The sequence below is a fragment of the Gobio gobio genome, assembly GCF_949357685.1.
Source record: "Gobio gobio genome assembly, chromosome: 17".
Taxonomy (NCBI): Eukaryota; Metazoa; Chordata; class Actinopteri; order Cypriniformes; family Gobionidae; genus Gobio; species Gobio gobio.
The window spans coordinates 38,176,759-38,204,624 of NC_137110.1; the positions used below are offsets into that span (position 1 = coordinate 38,176,759).

Genomic DNA, 27,866 nt, shown 5'->3' on the forward strand with positions numbered 1-27,866 from the left:
CGATAACGATAACATTACAAATGAACATATATCGGCCGATACCGATATGGTGGCCAATACATCATGCATCCCTAGCATAATGCATTAAGCCCAGCCAAAGGTCAGACCAACATAGCCCATGAGATTTGTACGAAATTCGGAAGTTTAAACAGTCACAGTCATTTTGCTCGCGGGCATTGAAGTTTATACATTATCTATCCATTGCTTGTCATGCGTTGGAAATGCAAATAGCGGTCAAATCCAATAAGTCATCGCCCAAACCTGGCACTTTGTAGCTGCATTTCTTCCACTTCTTAATATTTTTTAATACATTTAACATAGCAAGATATTAACAACTTTATTGTTGCTATACTTAATTTTCCTGAACACAGGTAATAAATATCTTTGAGTGGTGTATCTGATCCCCCAAATGAGGTGCTGGATCGGATTTCGGAGGTGCCGGTTCCGTATCCAGCTTGTTCCGGGACAAATTAAGCCCTGGCGAGGTGGTAGCTAGTAGCTAGTTTTTAAACCATGTTGCTTTTAGCAAAGCCATTTTATTGATTTTGTAGTGGGGTACAAATACTGACAAACAGTACGTTACATTTCCCTGATAATTTATTTATTTATTTATTCATTCAGCCATTTAGAATTAGAACTAGTGACGCTAGATTTGTGAATAACGGCCTGGAACGTGTTAAAATCAATTCGCGATTCCGCTTGAATCATTCTTGAATCGCTCTGAACTGTGAGCAGTTTCTCATTCAGTGAAACAGTAACAGGATGTTTTAATGCTGGATGATGTGGAAAATCTACCCAGAATTGAATTAATCCAAACTTGTTAATGTATCATTGCCAGTGAAAGTCTTTATAAAGTTTTCTTGCGTATGAGTAGTTGGTCACATGCTCTTTCTTGTGATTCAGCATTTCCTACAGAAATCAGACTGTGTACCACTGTGGTTGTGACACATTTTAATGTTTTGCTTATTAAAATGGAATTTATTACAGCAACTTGTGAGTCTGTGAATCTTTTTTTTTTTTTTTAAAGAACTGCCTCAAAGAGCTGTTTGTTAGTGAATCGGACTACACTGGTCACGTCGTATGTTTGTTTTTGCACGCAGCCAGTTAACTCATTTCAAAAAAGCAAGAAAATCCTGTTTTACATATGCCCTCTTTTAATTAGGCTCTAGAATGGAAAAGAGAAGAAAGAAAACTGACAGCTTTCTGTTCCTGAGCTTAAGGCCTGTCCTTTTTTAATTCTCACATACACAAATCCAGAACAGCCTTTATGTTTTGGGGTTTGTCCTGATATAGACAGTGGCGATGAAAAAGAGAAAAAAAGGACGAAAGAAGGAGCTTGAGAAGGAGAGAGGCGGATGTGAAGATAAATGAGAGGAAATATTCCCCCAAAGACCATCATCCGCTCCTGCTGGCACACATACACACACACACACACAAACACACACAGTGGCAGAAACGCCAGTTTCATATTAATGCGCTTTCAGCCGGCAATAATTAAATCAGCCTCTGAGAGGAGCAGAGCAGAATTACCGGATTACCTGATATCCTTCTTATTTTATCTTTCTCCTTCGTTCTCTCTCACCGTCTCTCTCTTTCTTCGCTTGTCCCCCACCCCCCCACCAACACACCTTCCCATGTTCTCCATCTTCTGACAAACCGAGCCATCTTGAAAAGTGGCACTGTCCTCCCCCACCTGTCTCCTCGTTCGCTCTCTTATGTGGGATGCGGCGGAAGCCGATTAATGTGCCCTCCGTTTGCATCAATCACATTTCTACAGACAGATCTGACAGCCGACTTAATTGTCTGTGTGTCTGAGGGGGACGGCGAGAAAAAGTGCGAACATGTGGCCACCGTTTGTTCTGAGAGAGGTTAGAATATTCTCTGTTTAAGCCCAGACGCACCTCGTTCTCGACCTGAACATCATCTATCGCTCCGGCACGCTTGTGGGCTGGTGATTTAGTGGGACAAAGTGTTAATTGCATTTAAAGTGGTAATGATAGCGCTGTGAGAATCTGTCGAGGGAAAGTCTCATTCTGAACGTTAATCAGCTCAACTAGGACTGAATTACCGAGGTCCTCTTGTCAGTTTAACCCAGGTAAAATCACTTTATAATGGATCGGTCTTTGTTTTGGGATTTTTTCCTCTTTAAATGAAGCAATATCACATGAGGAACGTTCCTGTATCACAGGTAATCTCAGCCACGGTGATATTCAGTAAAACAGCACTCTTGCATTGTCTTATACACTCACCTAAAGGATTATTAGGAACACCATACTAATACTGTGTTTGACCCCCTTTCGCCTTCAGAACTGCCTTAATTCTACGTGGCATTGATTCAACAAGGTGCTGAAAGCATTCTTTAGAAATGTTGGCCCATATTGATAGGATAGCATCTTGCAGTTGATGGAGATTTGTGGGATGCACATCCAGGGCACGAAGCTCCCGTTCCACCACATCCCAAAGATGCTCTATTGGGTTGAGATCTGGTGACTGTGGGGGCCATTTTAGTACAGTGAACTCATTGTCATGTTCAAGAAACCAATTTGAAATGATTCAAGCTTTGTGACATGGTGCATTATCCTGCTGGAAGTAGCCATCAGAGGATGGGTACATGGTGGTCATAAAGGGATGGACATGGTCAGAAACAATTCTCAGGTAGGCCGTGGCATTTAAACGATGCCCAATTGGCACTAAGGGGCCTAAAGTGTGCCACGAAAACATCCCCCACACTTGTAATGACACCACCACCACCAGCCTGCACAGTGGTAACAAGGCATGATGGATCCATGTTCTCATTCTGTTTACGCCAAATTCTCTACATTCAGACTCTACCATCTGAATGTCTCAACAGAAATCGAGACTCATCGTCTTCAACTGTCCAATTTTGGTGAGCTCGTGCAAATTGTAGCCTCTTTTTCCTATTTGTAGTGGAGATGAGTGGTACCCAGTTGGGTCTTCTGCTGTTGTAGCCCATCCGCCTCAAGGTTGTGCGTGTTGTGGCTTCACAAATGCTTTGCTGCATACCTCGGTTGTAACGAGTGGTTATTTCAGTCAAAGTTGCTCTTCTATCAGCTTGAATCAGTCGGCCCATTCTCCTCTGACCTATAGCATCAACAAGGCATTTTCGCCCACAGGACTGCCGCATACTGGACGTTTTTCCCTTTTCACACCATTCTTTGTAAACCCTAGAAATGGTTGTGTGTGAAAATCCCAGTAACGGAGCAGATTGTGAAATACTCAGACCAGCCCGTCTGACACCAACAACCATGCCACGCTCAAATTGCTTAAATCACCTTTCTTTCCCATTCTGACATTCAGTTTGGAGTTCAGGAGATTGTCTTGACCAGGACCACACCCCTAAATGCATTGAAGCAACTGCCATGTGATTGGTTGATTAGATAATTGCATTAATGAGAAATTGAACAGGTGTTCCTAATAATCCTTTAGGTGAGTGTATATGCTTTTATACAACTATAACAAGAAGTTTACATTAAGTACTTGGCATTTCAGACACAATGTGGCCAGCTATTTTATTTTTGCACAGCCAACAAAAATCGTCCCAATAGAGGTCAAAGCAGGATCAAGCACTGGGATTCTATGTAGCAATCGCAGACAAGTGGAGTGATGCAAACTGTCCCAGTCCTATTTTATGAAAAATCAGCACTCTTGGAAATTGAAAACTTCATATTTGCAAAGCTGACTATTCAGAGGGTTGCTGAACAATTAGCTGGCTAACTGGTCTTCAGTATGCCCTGAATAATTAGGCTGATTTCAGAATCACAGTTGAAACAGAATGAAAAATAAAATGATGCGTCTAGACATGCAGACTTAAAGCAATGCTAGTGCTGCAATATGTTTAAAAACAGCAGCAAAGACATTTGACATCCATGTTTGGCTGTAGGAGCAGTGCTTCACAATTAAACACACAACGAGTTATAGTCAGCAACCCTGAGCGAATAGGCAGTTGCTAGATGACTAGTCAACTAGTCTTGCATCGTGACCCATTCCTACTTTGAATGCCACTTTTCCGTATCAAATTAGTGGACCGAAACTAACTATTGTGTAGTAAATATATAGTGGAAAGTGGAATGGATTCAGGTCAAGTTTATCTGCAGTAACCACTTAGCCATGGCTCCGACTAAACCTGGAGCATTACTTCTGTAAAAACAGAATAACAAAAAAAGTTGGTGAGCACTTGAACTCGAATTTTGCTGGGCACTTGAATTTCAAGAGAGAGCTGGAATTGCATATTCAAAAATCCAAAACTCTGAGGGGGAAAATAGCAGTCTCTCAGCAAAAATAAAAGGTCTCCCTTCACTGTAACTCCTCTTGTCGGGCTGGTGTTGAGGTGGAGGAGTGGAAAGCCGTGTGGAATATCAACTGTTAATGAGAGTCGCGTCAGAAACCGACACGGGGCCAAAAACGAAACCAGAGCAGACAGAGCGATTTACAAACAGGAAAGAGTCAATGGAGCCTTACAAACTTCACAGTTTATAGAGGGGAAGAGGATATTTAAGGGTGTCAGGAAGGATGGAGGGAAAGCTGTGTTATTGTGTCTGTGAGTTCACGTGTGCATGTGTTTATGTGAAGGGGGGTGGAGAGTGAGATGACAGCAGTATTAACAAAGGTCTAGTTAATTGGTTGAGATTCATTAATGCAGCAGCTTTTCAATTTGCAGCCAAAACTGTGAGTGCTAAATCCTGGACGGTGTTTTCACATGCCGAACAATAAGTCGGTAATTACGACAGGAGCAAGTCGGTGGCTTTCTTCAGCCCTGACTGCACCACAGAAAGAACAAAACACAAGAGGGAGGGAGAGGAGATGCTTTATCAGATGGAAAAACTATCACAGTTAGAAAAACGATTAATAAATTATTTCAATCCTGTATTTTTTCTTTCTTTCTTCAGGGAAACACATATGGAGTTATTTTGCTCTGTTTTATAATGGGGGCAGGGGTAGTCAAGCTCCAAAAAAAAAAAAAAAAAAAAAATTTGGTTTTAACTGATTCTGGGATTTAATTTAGCATCCAGCACTCTTGTTGTTTTCTGTGTTTTAAAGTATCCCATTACTGTTTGACTGAGTAAGAAACCATTTACAATTCAGTGTGTGAGTGAGCTGCAAACAATGCAGACTGAACTGTGAATCCATTTTAAGCTGTTCAACCAATTAATTGAAAAAATTGATTCATTCAAAAATCAGCCATTGCTACTTCTGATTCTAAACAGCCACCAAGGGCCAGTTGCATAAACATGGCAACTATGTTAAGACTGAGTCTTAAGAAGTAGTTTGACCAATTAGCAGTTATCCAATGGGTAATCACTAATCAGTCTTACTTTTAAGATTCAAATTAGACCAATCTTCCTGCCTAAGTAACTTACTTAAAGTTATGACCATTCTTAAAGAAAAAAATTGATATCTAGATGACTAACTTGTAAGACTAGTCTAAGCAGTTTATGCAACTGTCCAACAGAAAACCAGATATGTGAATGAATTGCTTAAATGCTGTCAGGAAAAATGTAATGCTGCAATGTCTTGCTAAAATAACTTAAAAAACGAATTATTTAAAAACTAGTGACACTTTGTTATGAAGTAATTTTGCTCCGCTATTTGTACTGATGCTACTGCTACAGCTTTTCAAGGTATAGTTCATACAAAAATGTAAATTCTGTCATCATTTATACTTCAAGACCTGTATGACTTTCTTGCTGTGGAACACAAAAGGTTTTGTCTGTGAGAAACAGACACATAATTTTTTTTTAAGTCATTATCTTCCGCATAAAAATCTTCCCCACTGCTATAGCTCTTACATCTCATTCATGATCGTGTCAAATTTAAATATGGTGCTTATGACATGTTCGACAACAAACAGTACCAATGACATTGGTTCTCACAAATCCAACCACTGATGTCAAATGTGGTCCCATCACAAATAGAAGCACTATTTTTGAACTGATTAAGATTCAAGAGCTGTGGTGGAGGGGAGGATTTTTTACATTTACTCACACTCATGCTGTTCAAAACCCATAACACTCCTATTCATCTTTGAAAGATATTTTTAATAATTCTGGCATCGCTCTCATTTTTGTCCATCCCTTGAAAGACAATGCAATCATAAATTTCAAGTGTCAAGAAGTACAAAATATATAAAAAACAATTCAATATGAATCGAGCAGTTTAATCCAAATCTCCTGAAAAGACATGATTGCTTTATATGATAAACAGATTTAATTTAGGAGTTTATTCATACATTAACATCAATCAACACACGTACATAAAGCCTATAAATGGAAGATCAACCGTACTTGCTTGATGCACAAGAACCAATGTTTTTTAAACATCAAGCAAACCCTTTAAAGCAACAATATGTAATTTTTCACCGCTAGAGATTGCGTATTCAAAACAAAGGCGTAGCTTGATGCCTGGATTTCGCGGAGCTTTTATTAAGCTGCAGGCGTCCGCTTCCGCTTTTTCCGGTCATGCATATGCAGTGCTGTTTAATCATATTAGATACATTATTTGAGTGTGTTGAAAGTTATGTTATAATGCTTCTCTGTGCGTATGCTCGGCAGCTACTATGAGACACTTGTTGCACACTGCAGTAAGCTAGATCGATATTAGGCATGGTAAAACATGGTACTCGCGTTAAGTCAAGAACTAACTTGGTGGAGCTAACTGTGTTGAACTATATCAAAAAGATTAGTTGCTCACCTGTCTAATAAAACACATAATATATTACAGCCTCTTTGGTGTGTCCATGGTTTCTACAAAATAAAAAATTTGTAATGCGGGTATGATGTCATTGATAGGCGACACACTGACACGATCCATGTCCTGGTTAAAATTGCTTATTTCTTTGGATTTAAACATTCTTGGAAACATTTGGGATAATGTCAGTGCGCAAGTCAACAAAATATATAACATTGTTCTAGTGTTTTTTTTAAATATTTTAATCATATGTACTACTTTTATGGTGTTTTTTTCCCCCTTTTTTTGGACCATTGACAGCCCCAGTACTAATTACAATAAAAAAACACAATCTCCTTTTGTGTTCCTCAGAAGAAATAAACTAGAGTTTGGAATGACTTGAGGAGGAATAAATGATGACAGAACTTTCATTTTTGGCTCAACTATCCCTTCAACAGAGCAGACTCTAAGAAAGTGAACACTTGTGCCTTATCAGACAAAGACTCAATCAGCAGAGAAGATTTGCGCTTTATCACATGTCACTCAGAGAGAGAAAAAAATGATGCTTCATCAGACAAGAAGAGAGGTCCCTGATGACATCAGTCTCCGATCTGTCGCCAACCTAAACCGAGAGACATGCTCAAAGCTTGCGTGTGCGACACTCAGCGGTGTGTGTGTGTGGAAATGTGCTGGCGTGTGATTGTGCGTGAGTTTTGACTGAGCACTGTGTGACTTTTTTTTTTACACTGTAACAATAAGCAACCCTTGCGTCAGGGCATGAAAGAGCATGTGTGTGCGCAAGTTCTTACCGCATGTGCCGAGCGAGGCCGTGACTCCGTGGTTCAGGCTGCTCTTGGCATTGGAGGCTGCTGTGGATGAGGAAGAGGAGGAAGAGGAAGATGACGTCGAAGAGGTGGCGGTGTGGACGGAGGCCGGGGTGGCGGAAGGCGAGGCCAGCCGTTCTGCAGACTCCATATCTGTCAAGCACAATCCAATCGATAATTAGAGCGAGCTCTCGCACGCACACACGGCCTGCCACTCTTCCTTTCACATCTCACTTGCCATGAACAATATTTCTTTTTAACACCAGTCAGTCTCCTTCACACACACACACACACCACACACGCACACACACGTCTGCTCGCAAGAGGAACCAACCATGTGAGCATAGTTCTACAGGACCACACATTAACGTCTTGTTTGGGCAGAGGGTTTGCTCGGCTTGTCACGTTAACCATTCATTCACTGTCGAGACCCTCTTCAATAGGATAGAAAAGAGACTGACACAGGCTCATACACATTCACACACGCACACACGAAGTGAGCAGTGCGCTGATTTACAACACTATTCACAGTCATTTTTACACAGCGTAAAACAAGCGTTCTCACACTTGATGTGCTTAACAGGCAAATTATGCCTTTAACTGTTTCTGTGGAGATTTCACAGTTTGGAGAGACGCATATTAAAGACAGTCGCACGCAACAAGCATATACACACGAAAACCACCCCACAAGCGTTCTCAAATGTCTTTTTTCCCCTGCTCAAAACATACCATATCCATACTTTAAACCCATGAAAATACGATTAACAGCCGTTGGCGTGTGATTTCAGTATGTCGATTTTTACAGAAAGAATCCTGACTGCTGGAGACGAGTCAACTGCTTATATGATTGGAAATCTTGAGTTTGTTCGCATGTCCGCACAGATGCTAATCTCACAAGGAGATTTCGTTGTGGGAAGCGGCAGAGAGTGCCACAGTGTAGCACACATGGCTTTGTTATTCTGTCATTATATATAAACACTCGTGGCCTGTTCCCTTAGCTGCTCTCCTTCTTGTATGTCTCTGCTACACACAAACACACATGCATACACACACCGATTAGATCTCAGAGATGGAAACGTCCACAGAATATCAACTAACAGCCCTCGCCCAAGAGCAATGCCGAAACCAACACACACACACACACATAATGAAAGTGTCTGCATATTGGCGTAAACAGTGGCAAAGGCCACAATCTGCCACTGCGGTTGTTATCCTCCCTTTCTTTGGCTCCACCTGTCCTTCACTCTCTCGTCTTTTGGATAATAATTCCATCTCTGCTTTCTAACCGTTTCCCCCTAACTCATACCCTGCCTCCAAATGTTAAAGGTCATCAGGTTATGACCCTGCCAACTCAAGTTCATGGCATGTTACTCTAAATGAATGCTAGCTTGAAATTCTACACTCTTAATCCCGGGACACACAGAATCGACGTCAAAAAGAACCAGCGGCGAAGAGAGTCGGCTGCGTCTCGGCCAAAAGCTGCGCTTGAACACACAAAAAGGACTAAAGGCGACTGTCAATTAGCACATGCATTTTGTGCCTGCGTGTAAGTATCTATATCAGCAGGTATCAATAGTCTATTTTCGTCATTTAAAAAGGGAAGCAGCGCTTGCTTACCATTTTTAATATCAATCACGCTGTTCACTTTTTTTATTCCAGTCGGCTTATGTTATCATGAAAATATTCGTACATCCGAATGCTCACGTAAGATGACATAAAATTATAACAGCCTTGTACTGTCTTGACTTCTTTGCTATTAGTCTCATCGACTAAGCTGAACAGCCAATCAGAGTTCTCACCAAGCTGAATCAGTCCAAAAAAAACAATAATGCTGTCCGACTAAAGCCAATGGTGTGGAACACACTGAAAAAACTAAGCCTACAGATGCTTAAAAACGACCGACTTTGCCTGTCGGCTGACCGCCGGCTTGGTGTGTCCTGGTCTTTATAAAAAAAGGCTCAGTGACCCTTTTCTTCTAAGAGTGTATATCCTAAATAATCACCCAAATTCTCATTGGAAAACAATTTCTTGTTGAAACTCCTGTGACATAAAACACAAAAGAGCACACATTCAGATAAGACATGGTAATACAGACAGACAGTAATAAAAATGTGAAAAAATAGTGCAACTCTTTTCATACACTTATACAGCAAATTATATGACTGAAGAAAAACTTCTAACACGCACAACCTTGTCTCACACATGAGATATAAAAATATAATTAAAGTTTGAATTATACATTAAAAATAAATGATATTATATAATTCAATTTAATGTAACAAAATAGGTTATGTACACTACCATTAAAAAAAGTATCTTGTGCTTACCAAGGCTGCTTTTATTTGATCAAAATACAGTGAAAACAAAAATATTGAGAAATATTGTCCCATTTGTAAATGACTGGTTTCTATTTTGATTTATTTTAAATTTTTTGATGGAAAAGGCTGAAGCAGCAGCCATTACTCCAGTCACATGATCCTTCAGAAATCATTCTAATTTGATTTATTTATTAATTTTTGGAAGAATTGTTTTATGGTAAATGGTGTAAGAATGTGTGTATATGAATGAATGAATTAAATAAATAAAGAATAAATACATTTATTTGAATATGCTGATTTGGTGTTCAAGAAACATTTCCTATTATTATCGAAAAATGTTGCTGCTTAATATTTTTTGGAAACATGATAAAAAAACTTTAGTATTCTTTGATGACTTGAAAATTAGAATAGAACAGCATTTACTGTAAATACAATTTTTGTAGCATCATAAATGTCCTTACTGTCACTTCGATAAGTCCTACTGAATATAAGTATTAATTTGTATATATAGTAGTGTATATAGGTTATCATCTGCCCATCTACCTCTCTCCAGCTACTCACTTAGCCTGATTACCTTAAACATCAATGGTAACAGATGAGGGCCTCAAAATAATTCATAACAACAACCATGATTACTGCAATAATGGTATGCCAGGGTATTTAAGGATCCAATCCTGACTTAATTATCAGAAATTAAAACAGCTTTAGCATCAGAATTAGTCTGATTTTATAGCTAATTAGCCATCTTCCACTGTGGCACTGGAAGGCAGGCATCGTAATCTCCGTGAGCTGCGTAATTAATTTGACTTGGTGCACACGGCCAATGAGATTGTCGGGAAAAAACAGCAGGTCCCGGATTCTGCGAATGAGTGAATCATATGCTAATCGTGATCTGGGCGCTTTGCGGGATACGTTTAGTCCGAGCAATATGGAAGACACCTCCGGCTCTCCAGCCAGCTGGGAGAAACGTGAACTCGATTCCCACGAACGTGCTTCCAGAAAGAGACACTACATAAAGCTGTGTGTTATTTAATTTAACCTGAAAATCAATCATACACTCCTGAGGCAGTGAAATATACTGCTGAGGTTGCTGTGTTTGGGAGAGTTTGTGAGTAATTGTGTACGTTTGTGTGTGTGTGTGTGTGAAATCAGAGAGAGACAGACAGGGCATAGAGTGTGTGTTTATTTATAATGCTGCATATCTGTCTGTGTGTGAGTACGTGACCCACACTTCTCACTTGTTCTGGCCCGTGGTAACAGATGGCCAATGCTAGCCACGCTAATCTGCCAACAGAGTCGTCAGCATGGATCAGTGCTAATCAGAGCGCGCCAGCAACCACACCGACACAAAGACTCTATTTTCTTCAACCGGAGCACGCTCAGCACAGGCCTGTCACCTTCCTGGTGACCTGCGGCAGGGGAACACTGACCTTTGACCTTATATCGCTGTTAATTCCCAGCTGCAGTGGCATAAATGCTCATTCCTACAACTGGTAAGTACACAGGACGCAGAATGCATGCTATTTCACAAGCGTGCGAGATTCTGGTTAACGAGTGTCCAAATACATCCATCTCCTCGGCCCTTCTGACTCATTGATTGGCCGCAGTGCTGCGTCGCCATTGGCTGGAGCAGCTTTCCAGAAGCGTGAGATGGCTTCGCCTGTTGCAAGACACGGTTGCTTGGTGACACTGGCAGTCACACCACCGTCAGCGTCCCAGGATGCACAGAGAGAGAGAGAAAGAGCACGGCGTTGTGTTAAAAACACCAGTCTCTAAATCAAGGAGGGGAGGGCGGATGGAGAGGAGAAATGATATGTGGGCGGTGGCCTGTACAAAGAGGTGTGGGATTCACCTTTCTTTCTTCAGCCGTCTCAGTTGTGAGTGAGAGGGTATTAGATTTTGTGTGTGTGTGTGTGTGTGTATGTGTGTGTGTCCTGCAACATGGATGAATAATCTAGAGGTCTTTAAGAAAAGCAGGACGGCAGGGTCGAACTGATAAAATTGATTTCCGAGCTCTAAAAGCTGCGAGTTTCTCCACGGTTCTCTGCAGCCGTGTCCGTTCGAGCAAAATGGAAAAATTCTACAACTCCGATGATGAGCCAAAACGTCCAGTTTATCCTAACGCAAGGAGACAGATGCCATTGATCACGTCAATGCGCCTTTCCACAGTAACAAACATCACTCTTGTGCCACACAGTATCAGATAGTGGAAATTCAAAGGAAGGGAACGTGATTTAAAGCTGTAATATGTGTGTGTGTGAGTGTGTGTGTCTTTGCGTGTTATGAGTAACCAGAGACCAGCAGCTCAACCCACACCCAAACAAAGGGCCTGTGACAGATGGTGGAAAGCTGCATGCTGGGATACTTCGGCCTTTCGTCCGTGAGCTGTTCTGTGGTCCAATAAGGAGTTACCAGATCCGCTTCCACAGCAACAAAGATCAGCAGATATACCGAGCGGATCGTCTGCCCAAACAATGCCACACAAACATTGCAAAATGAGACTTGATGGACACACACACGTATCGCTGTCCTACAAGGGCACATCTCGTAAACTGTTTGTGGCAAAGTGTATGTTAAAGGAGGAATGAACCACTCTTCATAAGCAAAGCGGCTTTCTTTGCATGTGAAATGGCGGATGCTTTTGTTCTGATCTCATGATCTCTATTCTTAAGTCAACTGGAAAGCATCACACACAAATTCCTTTAGGCCGACTGGCGCTGACACACACACACACACACACACACACACACACACACACACACACACAGAGAAGCTGCTAGTCACGCCCACACTTGTAGTTGTTGTAGTGCATATAAAGCAGCTACATTTAGCCCTAAGACAGGGACGGATCCATTCACACACACACACACACACACACACACACACACACACACACACACACACACACACACACACACACACACACACACACACACACACACACACACACACACACACACACACACACACACACACACACACACACACACACACACACACACACACACACACACACACACACACACACACACACAGAGAGAACTAGTATAACAGCACTGCTCTCTGCACTTCTAATGTGTCAGCTGTGCAGATCATTCTTCAAAATACCCCAAAAACTTTATTAAAAAATAAAGGATTTAAGAAATATTATTATAAAAAATTATATACATTATATTTTAATAAACTATAATAAATATAATTTATAATAAATACATTATAAATTCATTTGATAAAATATATGCAAAACTAGGCTTTGAGAAAAATAAGTAAAATTATAATAAAAATTATAAATTATATTATAAAAAATTATACAAAATTAATTTTAATATAAACTATAATAAAATGTATTTATAATAAATGTACACATGTATTTTATTATACATAATATATTTATTTAGAATAATATTTGCAAGACAGGGCTTTGAGAAAACTGTAAAAAAAAAAATTTAAATAGTGTATAAATTAATTAAATCATTTAAAATATTATTTATAATTATATTATTATAAAATCATTTTTTTTATTTAAACTATAATGAATATAATTTATAATAAATAACTGAAACATGTATTTATAAAATAATAATAAAATAATATAATGTATATTATTAATTATATTATAATTTTTATTAATATAACAAATATAATTTATAATCAATAATTTATACATGTATTTGATAACAAACAATGTATTTTTATAATAATATATGCAAAAAAAGGCTTTGAGAAAAATATGCAAACTCTAAATTTAAATGTGTATAACTATTTTGAACAATTTCAGCCAATCGATTTCCTCTAGCAGCTACTTGATACAGGCTTTATCAAATTACTGGGGCTTGTACATAATCGCGTCTTTCTCACTTGCATAGACATACGGAAAAATCCAGCCATGTCATCTGCCCCACTTCACCCCATAATTTCCTGTTCTTGCAAAACTATCTGTATCAATAATAGTGGCAAAAACAGCGGCTAAGTAATTCTACAATTGTCAGTTTAAGAACCACACACACACACACACACACAAAAAAAATCACTTTTAAAGTATGTAGGCCAACAGTCCACAATGAACTAAAAGATCAATGCTAATTTATGAGCTCCATTTCCGTCTACTTAATGACCGCAAGACCCCTCTTACAAAACATGAGTCTGACGCACAGATAATAAGCCGTCTGACCGCCAATGAGACGTGCAAGCTGACTGGTCAGTTCAGAGGTGCGTAAAGAGTCTCACAGGATTCACCGGCATTCTTTGACCTCCATAAGATCCCAGTGGGACCATTGAGGATCATTAGATGTTTAGCTTGCCACAGCACGCTCAATGTGTGTGTATGTTTGTGCTGTGATAAGTGTGTGTGCAAGTGTCTTACGCTCCATCTACAAGTAAGCGACGTGACAAAACTAGATCGCTCTAGTTTACACAAAAACTACTGATCTAGGTTTGTCACACACTGCAAGTGAGTAGCGATACACCAACGACACACCGTTAGAAAGAAAGGCGAGAGAGAGTGTGAATGTGTGTGTGCGAGTGTGTGTGTGTGTGTGTGTGTGTGTGTGTGTGTGTGTGTGTGTGTGTGTGTGTGTGTGTGTGTGTGTGTGTGTGTGTGTGTGTGTGTGTGAGTAAGATAGAAAGATATTTTGTCCTTTACTGAAGCCCATTTCTTATTCACTCCGGAGGCAGCGGATCCGGCAAAAACCGGATATATTTAGACACTCCATTACAGAGAGAGCTGTGTGTGTGTGTGTGTGTGTGTGTGTATGTGTGTGTGTGTGACATGCTCAATGTCCCTATACAATCTCCATTAACATCCACACAAACACGTTCTGCAAATCCACACAAATACAAGTACATGCGAGTCCACACACACATGGACACACAGCATGTTACACATGTTTCATCTGAGGAGTCTTCACACACACAAATGGCATTCATATATGCATTCCCTTTCACATTAACACGCATACACACACAAACAGACAGAAACATAATTACACTACGAACAGTTTCATCACTTCAGATCTTCTCTCCATCAACCCACTGATCTATACCTGTATTACCGTCATAAACATGATTTACAGCTCTGCAAAAGAGGAACACACATACTACCCTCCCCTCGTCTCCTGTGTTGTGTGTGTGTGTGTGTTTACATTGACAAAAGCATAAACCTGATGAGAAAATCTATCTCCTGTTTCAGATCGGACAGAGCAGAAATATCTTCTATTGATCACTGCAAAACAACCATCAGCTAAGAAAACAGCCATGATTGGCGAGACAGGCGTGCAGTTCCACACCACTCTCCCCGTAGACTCTTTAATGTGTGTGTGTGTGTGTGTGTGTGTGTGTGTGTGTGTGTGTGTGTGTGTGTGTGTGTGTGTGTGTGTGTGTGTGTGTGTGTTTGACAGTGTCTAGCTCTAGGGATGATTTAAACATTCAAAAGGGAGTAAAATCAGCGTGTCAGTGCTATAACACAAGAGTCATCATATTTCTACATGGGAAGGGTGATGGAAGTGGCATCTCAAATAAAAGTGTGCAACGAGGAGAGGGAGAGAGACAGAGAGAGAGTGGGTAGAGAAAAGAGTGAATGAGAAAAGGCAGCAATTAATAAGTTATAGATTAGTTCTTTGAATAACTTTGCATTATTCATTGTGGGGTTATGATGATAACTGAAATTAGAGATTCATTTTCAGCTAGAGAGAGAGAGAGAGAGAGAGAGAGAGAGAGAGAGAGAGAGAGAGAGAGAGAGAGAGAGAGAGAGAGAGAGAGAGAGAGAGAGAGAGAGAGAGGGTGACGAGTTGAGGTGCCAGCCCCACTAAACAAAGAGGAAATAGAAGGACACAGCATAGCTCCGGTCCCCCCAAACTACACACACGTGCGCGCGAGCGCTCAGGGTCCAACATTAACAATGGGCAAGTGCAAAATGTGAGTAAAATGTGGATTTTATAAGTAAAAAAAGGGGGTTATTTGGAAACTTTACAAAGAATGTAGGGCATTCCAATTGGTCACATCTCCAAGCATCTTGTACCACTGCAATATATGCAAAAGTATAATATCTTACTAACAGAAACTGGGAAAATTGATTAAACAATTCATTTTGTGATTCCAGTAGTTCCAAGAGCTGTATGTTCTTCAATAAAAAAGTAAAATAAATAGGTTTTAATTTTTGATTGTATGTTTTTTTGCATTTTAATTAAGTTAGATTATTTTAATATACTACTACTATTACTACTAATAATAATAATAATAATAATAAATTCATTCATTCATTCATTCATTCATTAAGTCATCTTGCAGCATTGTGAGCCACTGCCCACTAGTTGAGAATCACATATCTAGGATAACTCGTTTTTTTAATTCAGAACTTAATGCAGTGGGATATTCTTTGCAGGAAGCCAACCAGACCAAACTATAAGGAACAAAACCACAAAAGTTCTTGAAGTCAAATAAAACCGACAGCTATATTCTATTATTATAGGGACAATTTATGTACAGCATTTTTCTAGATAAGCATCCTTATCTGGATAGTACAGCACAGAATAGACAGGAATCAATGTGGGAGAGAGAGAGGGGACAAGATCAGAAAGGACTACAAGCCAGGACTCGAACCACAAGGCTATAATCTCTGACATTAGGGACAAATTAGCTAGGGTGGCCAAAACTGAATTTTAGACCCTGTGCATGGCACATAACCATCTACAACCGTCTCATCATTACACGTGCATGCACTTTGAAATGAAGCAAAATGATCAATGAAAGAAAAAAAAAAAAGTAGGACTTGTCCAATAATCATCCAGAAAAGTGAGAAAGGTGAAACATGAAATCTTGCATATATATCTCCACATATATCTCCAGTGCCCAATACGTTCAAAGCCAAAAGCACAGTTTTTCTTTACAACACTTCTGTTTGGTTTAGAGATTTATATATTGGGGGACGAATGCAAGAGGAAAAAAAAGCTCTCAGACCTTTAAACAGGTTTCCATGCAAAGATAACAAAAATACACTAGGACAAAGTTTGCAGGCAGGGAAACTTTCCTCCTGCTGTCACAATATAAAACAACTGACACTGAGGTCATGTGATCCTGACTAGTTGACAAACACTCAACGCATCAACTAGAGGTGAACCAAGACTGTTTTAGTACAGCCCAGACTCTATAAATCAACACACACAAACAAACATTGACACTTCACATAATTAAATACGAGTCAAGTTCAATTTTTTCAAGTCATTTGTGTTATAGGTGTGTGTGTGTGTGTGTGTGAGTGTGTGTGTGTGTGTGTGTGTGTGTGTGTGTGTGTGTGTGCACATGCGTGCGAAGGAAGAAATACAGTCAGGCTGACAAAGTTGCAAATTAAACAATGGCTGTTTGAGCAAATTTTTTAAATATTGTCATTGTCTTGTTCACACCCTGTCTCTCTCTCTCTCCCCCCCCCTCTCTGGCCTGCAGACTTAATCCAGAGCCGTCTAACCATCTGCCTAATTTTAGCTTAAAACGCACACTGAAGTTTCCTCCTCCGCTCTGTGCATCACACCCCTGTCATTTGATCCTTTTATTCAGCCGTGACCTCCTCAGACAGACCTGTCTGAAAACGGCCCACATCTGCGCACCCAAACACACTCCCTGCCCATCTCTGAGTCTGGGCCTGCTCGACTGTACCGGCAGCCTTCCAGAGAATTCTCCAAGTGCCAGGACGAACACATGGCGACAACCGCAACAATATTTCAAGGCGATTACGATTACCAAGAGCTCTGGCGACAAGCAGGCATTGGATTACGCCGTTACTGCGCCTGATCTTTAAAACAAAGGTGGGCTAAGCCGTGGAAACCGCGAGGAATCCCACACACATGTAGAAAGCATGTATACAAGAGCGGAACGTGCGACTAATCTGGGAGGACTAAATGGAATCAGTGGGTCTGCCGCGAGCTGTCAATCATGCGCCGTGTGGGAGGAGTCAGCCGCAGGGTCAGGGAGGATGCGGTCGGAATTTATGAGGGAATGATGGCATCGTCAAGGACTGTAGGCGAGCAGGCGGGTCGGGGGGCGTCAAGGCCGAAGGACACGCGGAGGATACGGAACACAGAGTCTGATCCGCAGACCTTCCCAGGCCCTGGATTACACCACAGCCCACCCGTTTGCATCAGCCTCTTTCCCTCCAGAGAAAGAGAGAGGAGTTGACAGGAAAGAAAGTGGAAAGAGGAGCAAGAAGGGGCGGAAAGGACAGGAACGTAGCGAGAGCAGATGAGAATAGCTGCTTGCGTGATGTTTCTGAGGGTTGCTGGGTTTGAGTAGGACAGCGCGACTGAGTTGAAATAAAGCAGACCAGACTGGCCCAAATCCTTCAATCTTGAACACTGACTAACTTTGTTCCAAAATCTAATGAGCTGCCTACCTAGAGAGCATGTTAATGCATCATAGGTGCCCTCCTGACACAAAGACTGTTCTAATAGGTAGTAATTATGCTGCCTTTGAAGATGCATACCATGCCTACTTCCCTACTAAAAATTAGGCAAAAAACAGTATGGGAAATGAGTAGTATGTCTGTATTTATAGTATTCATAAAACAGAAGGTAAAAAGTACTCGGATGCTTTCGCAAAGATTGCAAGGTGCGCATCTGATGGCATGTGTACATACATTCATATTACATAGAACATACTTTTTAAACTGTCGCAAAGTTTGTATCTACAAACGTAGTACCTACTCACATAGTGAGTATTGGATGCACCTCCTGTTTTGGTTGAATTCTAAATTAGTATTGTATCATTTGTAGAAGACAAGCTCAACAGAAGCCAACATAAATGTTCATTATACAGAGAATTATTTCATGGCCCAAAACTTGACTGTTTTATCTAATAGACCCCTTCACGGTTCACGTCACAGGAAAATTCGCAGTTCGCAGTGCGCATGTCGGGGTCAGAAAGTTCCATCCCATTGACTTGTGTGTTAACCAGAGAATTTCTCGTCAAGAAAAAAAATGCCTACTTGCGTCGTGAAGTTTTTCAGGATTCCTGCAGGATCCCATCCGTTAAAAAATACATTTGACGACATCTGTGGCTACAAGCTATTAAACGGACATGGTATCTGAGGAGTAATTCTCTTTTTTCTCCGTTATTTAGCTTTATTTCCAGATTCAATCATAAGCTCGTTCTTACTAGGGCACGTACATAGCCTACATGCGCAGTCTCTTGACAAACTAAAAGACATAAATGACATTTGTATGTATTCGAAATAAAATTGTCAGCTTGCTTACTTTGCTCAAGATAAGGATTTATTAAGTCCACATGTCATGCAAACAAGAACCTATGCTTCTAACCACAGGTCGAGAGCTGTCGTTCCAACCACAATTTTGCGATGCTTTTTGCGAATGTTCGTTGGAACTATGGTTTCGGGAAACACCAAATGTTGATGACGACGGAACTTGCGACCATAGTTGGCTAATGATGCTTTTGCATATTCATTTAATCTTGCACAAACAATATAAATTGGTAAGTTTCTAGTCATTGTCTGTGTTTTATATGTGCCTTATAAATACTTGCCCTCTGTAGCGAACCTAAGCTACTGGTCCATTACCTGGTGCTCTGAAATTCAGTGTCTAAGCCAAGGTAAAAAGAGTAAAGTGTTACAAAAAGTGGTAGTAGTTAGCCGCAGGCTAGCGCCAACATTGTGACAACAACTGTAGAGTTAAGCCATGGTAAGTAAACAAAATGTTTTCTGTAAACTGTAGACTGATTTAATAGTTAGGTGACATTTGATATCTGGCAATAATTGTGACCTGTGGAATGCTACAGACTATCTTTACATTAGCGTTTTCACTATGATAACAGTAGATTGCGTTGTTTTTCTGACCCCATGCTGCGCGCGCACCCAACCTAGGTTTTCGATGTTTACAAACATTGAAGGGGTCTATATTTATGTGTAATATATATTTCTATTCTTATTACAGTAATGAGCTTAGTTAGCTTCATAACATGCTAATGCCAAAAAGAGAAAATGCAAACGTGTATGTAGTGCACTCGATGACCTTCTCAACCGTTAATAAAGTACACAGTTAATAAAATATTCAGGTGTGTATGAAAACAATCCAGACATACATCCACTGTTGTCATGTCACATACGACGTCAGCCGCATTACTGGACATTTTACTGCCCACAATTAGTAAAATGCAGAGAACATACTTCAGAATCTTGTAATAAGCTTTAAGTACAGCTTACAGCTAAAAGTATTGCTGAAAGAGCCAAATCACTGGTTTGTTGAGAAAAAAATGTGCCTGAAGCATACAGATATTTTAACATGTTACAGGTTTCTTTAAACATGATATCAACTGAAGATACATTTGTGACCCATTGTTGTTGATTTATTGGCAATTTAAAATTGGATTTTGACAGTGTTGTAGATTTTGGTCTTTCCCTCATTCAAGTACATATTAGTTATACTTGTATGTTTACAAGTGCGCTGTCAGGAAAAAATGCAATAATTGTACCTGTAGGGTACAACTTTACCTTAGTATAGCTTGTCACTCATGTAGTACCTTTAAAAAGACAACTATGCATCATGTATCTACCCTTAAACGGTGCTTTCGAGTAGTAATATGTATCCTTAAGGGACTACTATGAACCTTTTAGGCTTAAGTATAGTAGAAAAATGTCTCCTTAAGGTTACTGCCCAAGTGACAAGCAGTTGTGCCCCTAAAGGTAACATTTTTGCACATTTATTTTCTGAGAGTGTATGGCAGCCAAGAGAACAGACTTGTTTAAATCAACCACTTACAAGGTTCTATTTGTGTTAGAATGCAGCCGCCCATGTAGACATTAGATAGCAAGGCAGAAAGGGTTTTAAAACAGAGCTACGGTGATCAGTTACTGCAAGGCCCCATCGAAGATGTGCTGATCTGGATGGAGAGATCACGCTAAAACAGAGGGTCTAAGAGCTTTGACAGAGAGATCATATTAAATGTGTAGTTGTGCGCTGGAGGTGTAGCAGCCGCAATGTATTTGTGTGTAATGAGCTCATGTTCTGTTGTCCCAGCTAAATAAAGCCTGAAGGCACCATCTCTCTCTCTCTCTCAGTCTCTGACTTTTCCATCCACCTCTCTCTCCACCTAAAATGCTGTCTTTGTTTTTCCTTGTTCTTTTTAGAACAGAGCTTCTTTCTTTAGTTAACGTAATGGCATAATTAGGCATTCGTTTAAAGAGATAGTCTTTTAGCTTTATGCATTCTCCCAGTCTCTCAGAGCGACTTCCGCGCAGCTCGTTCCTTCCCAACAGAAAGCCAATTATGTGAAGTTTACGTGGCTTTGCAAGCCAAATATAGGCAAGACCGTTCATCTCTGATGATAACATGCATGAGTCATAATGTGTGTGTGTCTTTGTGGTTGTGCGAGTGTGTCAAGTTACAAAGACACCCATGGTGCTTCTAATGAGATGAATGTTGTTTATTTATTTATTTGTTTACTTATGCGCAACTTTTAGAGAGCTGCATAAATACTTTTAGATAAAGATTGCTGCTGCGAACGATGCCTGTTGTGCTTCTTTATCCAGTGGGTCAAAGGTCACTGACAGGCAGCTTGTCTTAGCGAAGACAGAGAGAGCTTGAATCTGATGGGCTGTTTCATCATCAGTCTGTAACAATGACTTGCCTCATCTCAACTGATTTGTCCTAGACACCGATTCCAGTTATTTTTCATTCAAAACAGAGATTATCTATCAGCGAGAGATTACATTAAAGGCATGGGACGGGATCAGTTAAAAGCACCCAGCGTGCGGACACACACGCAGCAGGTGAGCAGCCAGCTGTCATATCCTCACGCCTAGTCCAGGGAACATCGCTCTGACATTTCAGGAGCGGCAGAGACAGCCGAGCGGAGCTGTGTGAAATGGCGGCGTGAGTGTGATCTCCAGACACACACACATATACACACACAAGTGCGGTGGATTCAGGGGTTTGAAATGGCGACCGGACTGCCATCTCTTCATAATCACTCAAACCCACACACACATACACACACACACATACACACGCTTATCCACCCACTCATACACACACGAACACACTCTCAGGCTTCTCTAGATATTATCTCCCCTGATTAGCATAATCTAATCAATTTCACAAAATTGTCTTTTAATTACCAGGAGCTCCTCCGGTGTGAAACTCTCGGAGGGCCGTGGAGGAGAGAGATCTTCGGGCGCCCCTCACCGGTTCACTGGCACCTGCTCTTTGCCTGTACACGTTTGTTTACAAAGCGTAAACATGGTAGCATTAGCATTACACCGTTTCATTGGTTTAATGGCGGCTAAAAATAATCCTGGACTGATTACAAATCATTCTCCAAAAAAGATTTTCTACTTTAACACAATTTACGGCCGTTCAATCACTCTTTGTTTGTTTATGAGATTTTGAAGTGTTTACAGGCAGAGACTAATGACTAAAAGTCAGGCTGTAAACACGCTCTTAATAAAACTAGCCCTGTGTAGCAGTGAGTAATCACGGCTGATCCTGCCAGTTTGCTTGTGTGAGCGTGTGTGTTTGTGATCGTGTGTGTGTACTTTGCCCGTGTGGGAAATGATTAACATCCAGTGACTCACAGCCCCCAACAATAATACGGAGAGGTAAGACAAGACACACAAGCGAGGTAAACACACAAACACGCTAAATCTAGGCCGCGCAACACACTGCCCGCATGCACCTCATCCTCCTGCGAGAGCTAAAAACCACAGCGCGGGATGACATGAAAGCTGTTTCTGCTCAAATATAAGAGAGTTAACAAGTGATGGTCTGCATCTGAACAAACTCGAGCGGAAATCCAACCGTCTATCTCTCTCTTGGGAGAGTGATTGTCCTCAGGGAACTCTTGCTCAAACAGCGGACTGTGTGACTCTGTTGTGAAGTTTATCAAGTTTATTTCATTACGAAACAACCAACTGAGAGGGTGACACTTCAACTGGTAACCTTTAATCTACACACATGTCCGTCAAATCCGATTCAGCCACTTCTGAATGACAGAATCACTCTTTTCTTGTACTTTCTTAATAACGTTTAGTCATGTTTATTAGCCATTGCTAACAATCAAGGGGAAATGGGTCAGCCTCCTCTTCCATGGGCTTTTAAGACCCTCATCAATACAGAAGTACTGGTACTTTTGACATCCCTAAGGTGAACAAGGGGCTGTTCATGCCAAAAACACATTTCACTACGCTACTTTTCCATTGTTTTTCTATGCAAGCATGTGCTAGATAAGCATCTTTGACCATTGCATTCACATCTTTTTCAGTGTCTTTTTTTTCTTTTTCTTTTTTCATTTCACTGCTTGTGTCTCACATTTTTGAGTTGAAGGTACAGCAGGAAATGCAAGCTGATAAATGCCTATGCGCGCTAACAGCTAGGCCATGGCTCTGACAATGTTTCTCTCTTTCAATGAATCACTCAAATCGCCTTTAGAGCCAAATACAAACCGGCAGGGAAAATCAGGCCGAGGTCAATATAATCTAAAAATGATTTTACTCTGAGCTTTATCTGAAGGGAGAAACAGTGAGAGACAGACAAATCAAAAGAATCAGACAGAGTTCCCTCTGATTACTCCTCATCTCTCCTTCTATATACTCTTTCCCTTTGTCCTCCCCCTCTCATCTGATCATTTCATCCAATCAAGGTCCCTCACAGCTGCCACACACAGACTTGGACGGTGAACCCAATTCAAGCTTGAGAGAGAGAGAGAGAGAGAGAGAGAGAGAGAGAGAGAGAGAGAGAGAGAGAGAGAGAGAGAGAGAGAGAGAGAGAGAGAGAGAGAGAGAAAACGAGAGAATAAACCTTGAAGCAGCTGCGTGTGACAATGGAAACAACAAATAAAATGCTCACACACCCTTTAAGACACACATTGTCGATCCTCACACACATACAGTGTTCATATTGTGTCAATCTACACAGTTTTGATAAGCTCCTCTCTGAGATAGCGAGACACTTAGAATTAAGTTTGAGGAATAACAGACATTCTCTGCTGTGGACTGCACCGCAAACACTTACTATTGGCCTGTTTTATCTGTTTCCAAATGAATGAATCCAATCTAAACGGAATCCTGCCCCAAACAAATCCTGCTCACAGTCAACCCATGGCTATGTGAGGTGACTATAAGGAGCTCTAAACCCTCACCATGTCAAAAAAACAAACAAACAAACAAAACAAAAAAACAACCAGCCATATTCGGAATGGCTTTCTTATGTGCTCAATATATGACACAATGCAGTTCAATTCACAACAATGCAGGCAAGCAGCAATTTAGCATACTAAAGGCGCTTTCACGTGACAAGCGTTAGGACATCAATACACCTGAGATCATGCCCTCCACATGACAAGTGTTGGTCATGGAAGGCTGTTAATTAACTATTTATTAATTCACATATGAACATCTAATGTGCATATGATTATTATTCAGTGAAAAATGCGTTTCTGAACAAAATACGAGAACGAACCATTCTACGTTCCTGCCTTTGTAGACTGACTATAGCACTAGCAAACAGAGTATAGTGAAAGGGAAAGCTCATTTCATTGGTTAGACCTATTGAACGAAAATGCTGTTTTGATTCACTGTCTCGGAGCAGCACTGAATGAGAGTGAATGAACGGAGCATTTCATTTGTGAGCTAAGATCTGCTGACTGACTGATTGATATTTGATTAGTTCACCATCTCGTTCACAACAAAGGATTATGAATGGGTAAAACTTTCTGATTATCATACACCATTAATATGAAGTAGGGACATTACTGAAACCCTCAATTAATTTAGGCATTTGCATGTGTCATCGATTTTAACAAATTGGAGTGAATGAATAATAACGTCTGCCACCTACTGGAATAATAATGTAACCTGCAAAAATATTCACCAAATTAATCAGTCAACGAATCTGAACAAATCTTGGTTACACATTATTTTGATGGTCTAGGTTAGACATCCTAACTATAAGTAACTTTTCATGTCAACAAGCCCTCATTAGAGTATTAGTGGTCTGTAGTAGACTGTTAGGTTAGCGTTACACCGTGTCTACACCAGATGCGATCGGCGCGATGTGACACGACAAAAGGCAACATAACCCATTATAATCAGTGATGTTGTCTACACTGGATGCAGCGCGACAAATACCAGACAGTAAATTGATGCCTTGTTCTATTTATGATATACTGACAACAAATGCTTTGCAATGGTCGCTTTGTCGCGTAAAGTGTAGACAGCTTCTAGTTGATGCGGTACGATGCGTCAACGGTCGCGTCAGGTGTAGACACGGTGTTAGGGTTCAAGTTAGTAGAATATGTTGACATGTTGTTGCAAAGTTACTTAAAGTCAGAAGAATGTCTGTTGGGGGACCATCAAAATAATTAAGCAGAGAGTCTACTAACATTCTAATGAGAGTTAGTTGACATGTAGTTCAAAGTAGTTAGTAGAACTTTGAAAATAATAGAAAATAATAAAATTTTGACCCATCAAAATAAAGTGTTACCCAAATCCTTTTGGTAAATGTATTTAAAGGGGTGACGAATTGAGAAATCAACTTTCCTTTGAGCCTTTGGTATATAAAAATTCATCGTGATTTAAGAATATCCTGTAAGTTTCAGAGCTGAAAACGTCCTTGTTAGTCAAAGAAAAGCTTTTATAGACACCAGGCCCAGAAAACGATAGATCTCACAATATGTCGACCACTGACGTAATAGGATGCAGAAGCACCGCCTCAAGCCCGCCCGCCGACTCGTGGAGCTAAACATGCCGGTTTCAGTTCACATGCGTAAGACATTGGGTTTGTTCGCTTCATTTCACCGCGGAATCGATTGTAAACAAGATAGGTGTCCAGACTGGATTTGCAGATATATTGAGATTAAAACACAATGCTGTGCCTTCTATATTGGATCCTGTCGACGGGCTGTAGTGAAATAACATTCCTTTTTTGCGCGCGTGAGTGTGTGTACGGTTCGCAGTTATATTCATTGATGATCGGGCAAGCCAAGTAATACAGAAATATCATTCCAATCAACCGCGGGTGGATGAGAGATGAATCATTGTGGTTGTTTGATAAAGATATTTTTCGAGCCCTGTGAGCGTTTTCCCACACGCTTTCAAAACAATTCCTCACGTTTACTGACAGGGGAGCTGAAGCTCATTAAATATGCAAATCTTATCCAATCCTAGCCGTGGGCATTTATTTCCAAGTCTTCAGTGCGGCACGCCCATCAAAACCGACCGTTTTTCAGAGAGCCTCAAAACCAAGGCAAAAAATAGCCTATTACTTATTCATTATGACGTTTTTGAATGTAAAAACCACGCAAACGTCATAAGTTGACCTCAGACAACAGTATATATATTTTTTTAAAAGCCAGTTCATGACACCTTTAAAAGAGTCATGTCACTGCGAATCAAAATATCCACCTCCGCCCTGAATATGCTTTAAAGATTGTGTCATATAACTCAATGTATTATCATTTTTCTTTGGTTTTTTATTGGCACCATCCCATACAGTTGGTAATGTTGACATGGGTCATTTTACAGGGACAGTCCCCCTGGAGAAACCTGAGGTTAAGTGCCAATGGTAATAGCTCAAGGATCACCTCTTGTGGAGTTCAAACACATGTCCTTTCGGTTACTATCCCAGATATTTAACCACTACTCCATACCCACCTAATGAAGTATGTAAGCAAACATGAAGGGCAAGCGTAAAATTACCAAATTGTAGTATTTAGCCGACACGTTTTATTCAAAGTGACTTACAGTACGCTAATTACAGGCACAGTCCCACTGGAGCAACCTGAGGTTAACATCCTTGCTGAAGGGTAAAATGGCCACAGAGCAGGACTGTGGCTTTTCTGCTCCTGTTTTATATACTAGGGATTACACTTGTTTCTATTCTCCTTTTAGAAAACGTAACACATGTAACATCTCATTTGGGGTTAAAACAGGAAATGTACTTTTCAAAAATTAGCTGTTACTTAACATGACTACTGCAAATCTCTAAGGATACATGGGCATGTTGTAAACAGCATTTTACTTACTACTATTCATCATACTACTATTACTATTCCTGCAGGATATACACTGCCCAGCCAAAACAAAAGTCGTTTGGATTTCAATAGGCAAATGCTTAGGAGTCAATGATTGGATCATTATTACAATGATTATTATGTTTCTAGCATGTTATATATTTGGCAACAGTTCTTCTAACCCTAATTGATGGAGCGTTTAGCATTTCATTTCTTAAACAACCATGCAAGAAGACACATTATGGCCATATGTGACCCTAGATCACAAAACCAGTCATAAGATATATTTGTGGCAATAGCCAACAATACATTGTATGGGTCAAAATTATCGATTTTCCTTTTATGCCAAAAATCATTAGGTTATTAAGTAAAGATCATGTTCCATAAAGATATTTTCTGTAAATGATATATCATAAATGTATTATTAGTAGTAATATGCATGGCTAAGGACTTCATTTGGACAATTGGGGAGATTTTCTCAATATTTAGATTTTTTTGCACCCTCAGATTCCAGTTTTACAAATAGTTTTATCTCGGCCAAATATTGTCATATCCTAACAAACCATACATCAATGGAAAACAGCTTATTTATTCAGCTTTCAGATGATGTATAAATCTCAATTTCAAAATATTAACCCTTATGACTGGTTTTGTGGTCCATGGTCACATATTCCAGGATGACAATGTCAAGAGGCATGACTGGCATGAATGTCTTTGGGATGTGCTGGAGTAGACTTTACAGAGTGCTTGACTCTTGCATTGTCAACACAAGATCTTAACCAAAAATTGATGTACCTCTTAATGGAAATAAATGTTGTGATGTTATTTCCATCAAGAGGTGCATATAACATGCTAGAAACAGACATTTCTTTGGCCGAACTGTGTAGTGTGCATGCCATGCATAGTATGCAAATACGTTTGGCAAAAAAAAAAAAAATTGGCACACAGTTTCCAACAATGCAATGAAATCAAGCTGGCCTTACATTTTCTGTGTAATGAAAATAAGCTTACCTTAAAAAAGAATCTTCCTAACTGA

At 40.2% G+C, this 27,866-nt stretch overlaps 1 protein-coding gene across 11 annotated transcripts in view; it reads right to left on the reverse strand.

Moving 5' to 3' along the window:
- Positions 1-27,866, reverse strand: part of baz2ba (bromodomain adjacent to zinc finger domain, 2Ba) — a gene marked incomplete at its 3' end in the record, with an annotated part of 96,123 nt that overhangs the window by 36,425 nt on the left and 31,832 nt on the right. For all 11 annotated transcript variants that reach the window (XM_079840106.1, XM_079840112.1, XM_079840115.1 and 8 more), the window contains exon 3: positions 7,494-7,661. In XM_079840106.1, the coding sequence (XP_079696232.1) occupies positions 7,494-7,659 (166 nt within the window). In that variant the 5' untranslated portion in view covers positions 7,660-7,661. The remainder of the gene's footprint in view (positions 1-7,493; positions 7,662-27,866) is intronic.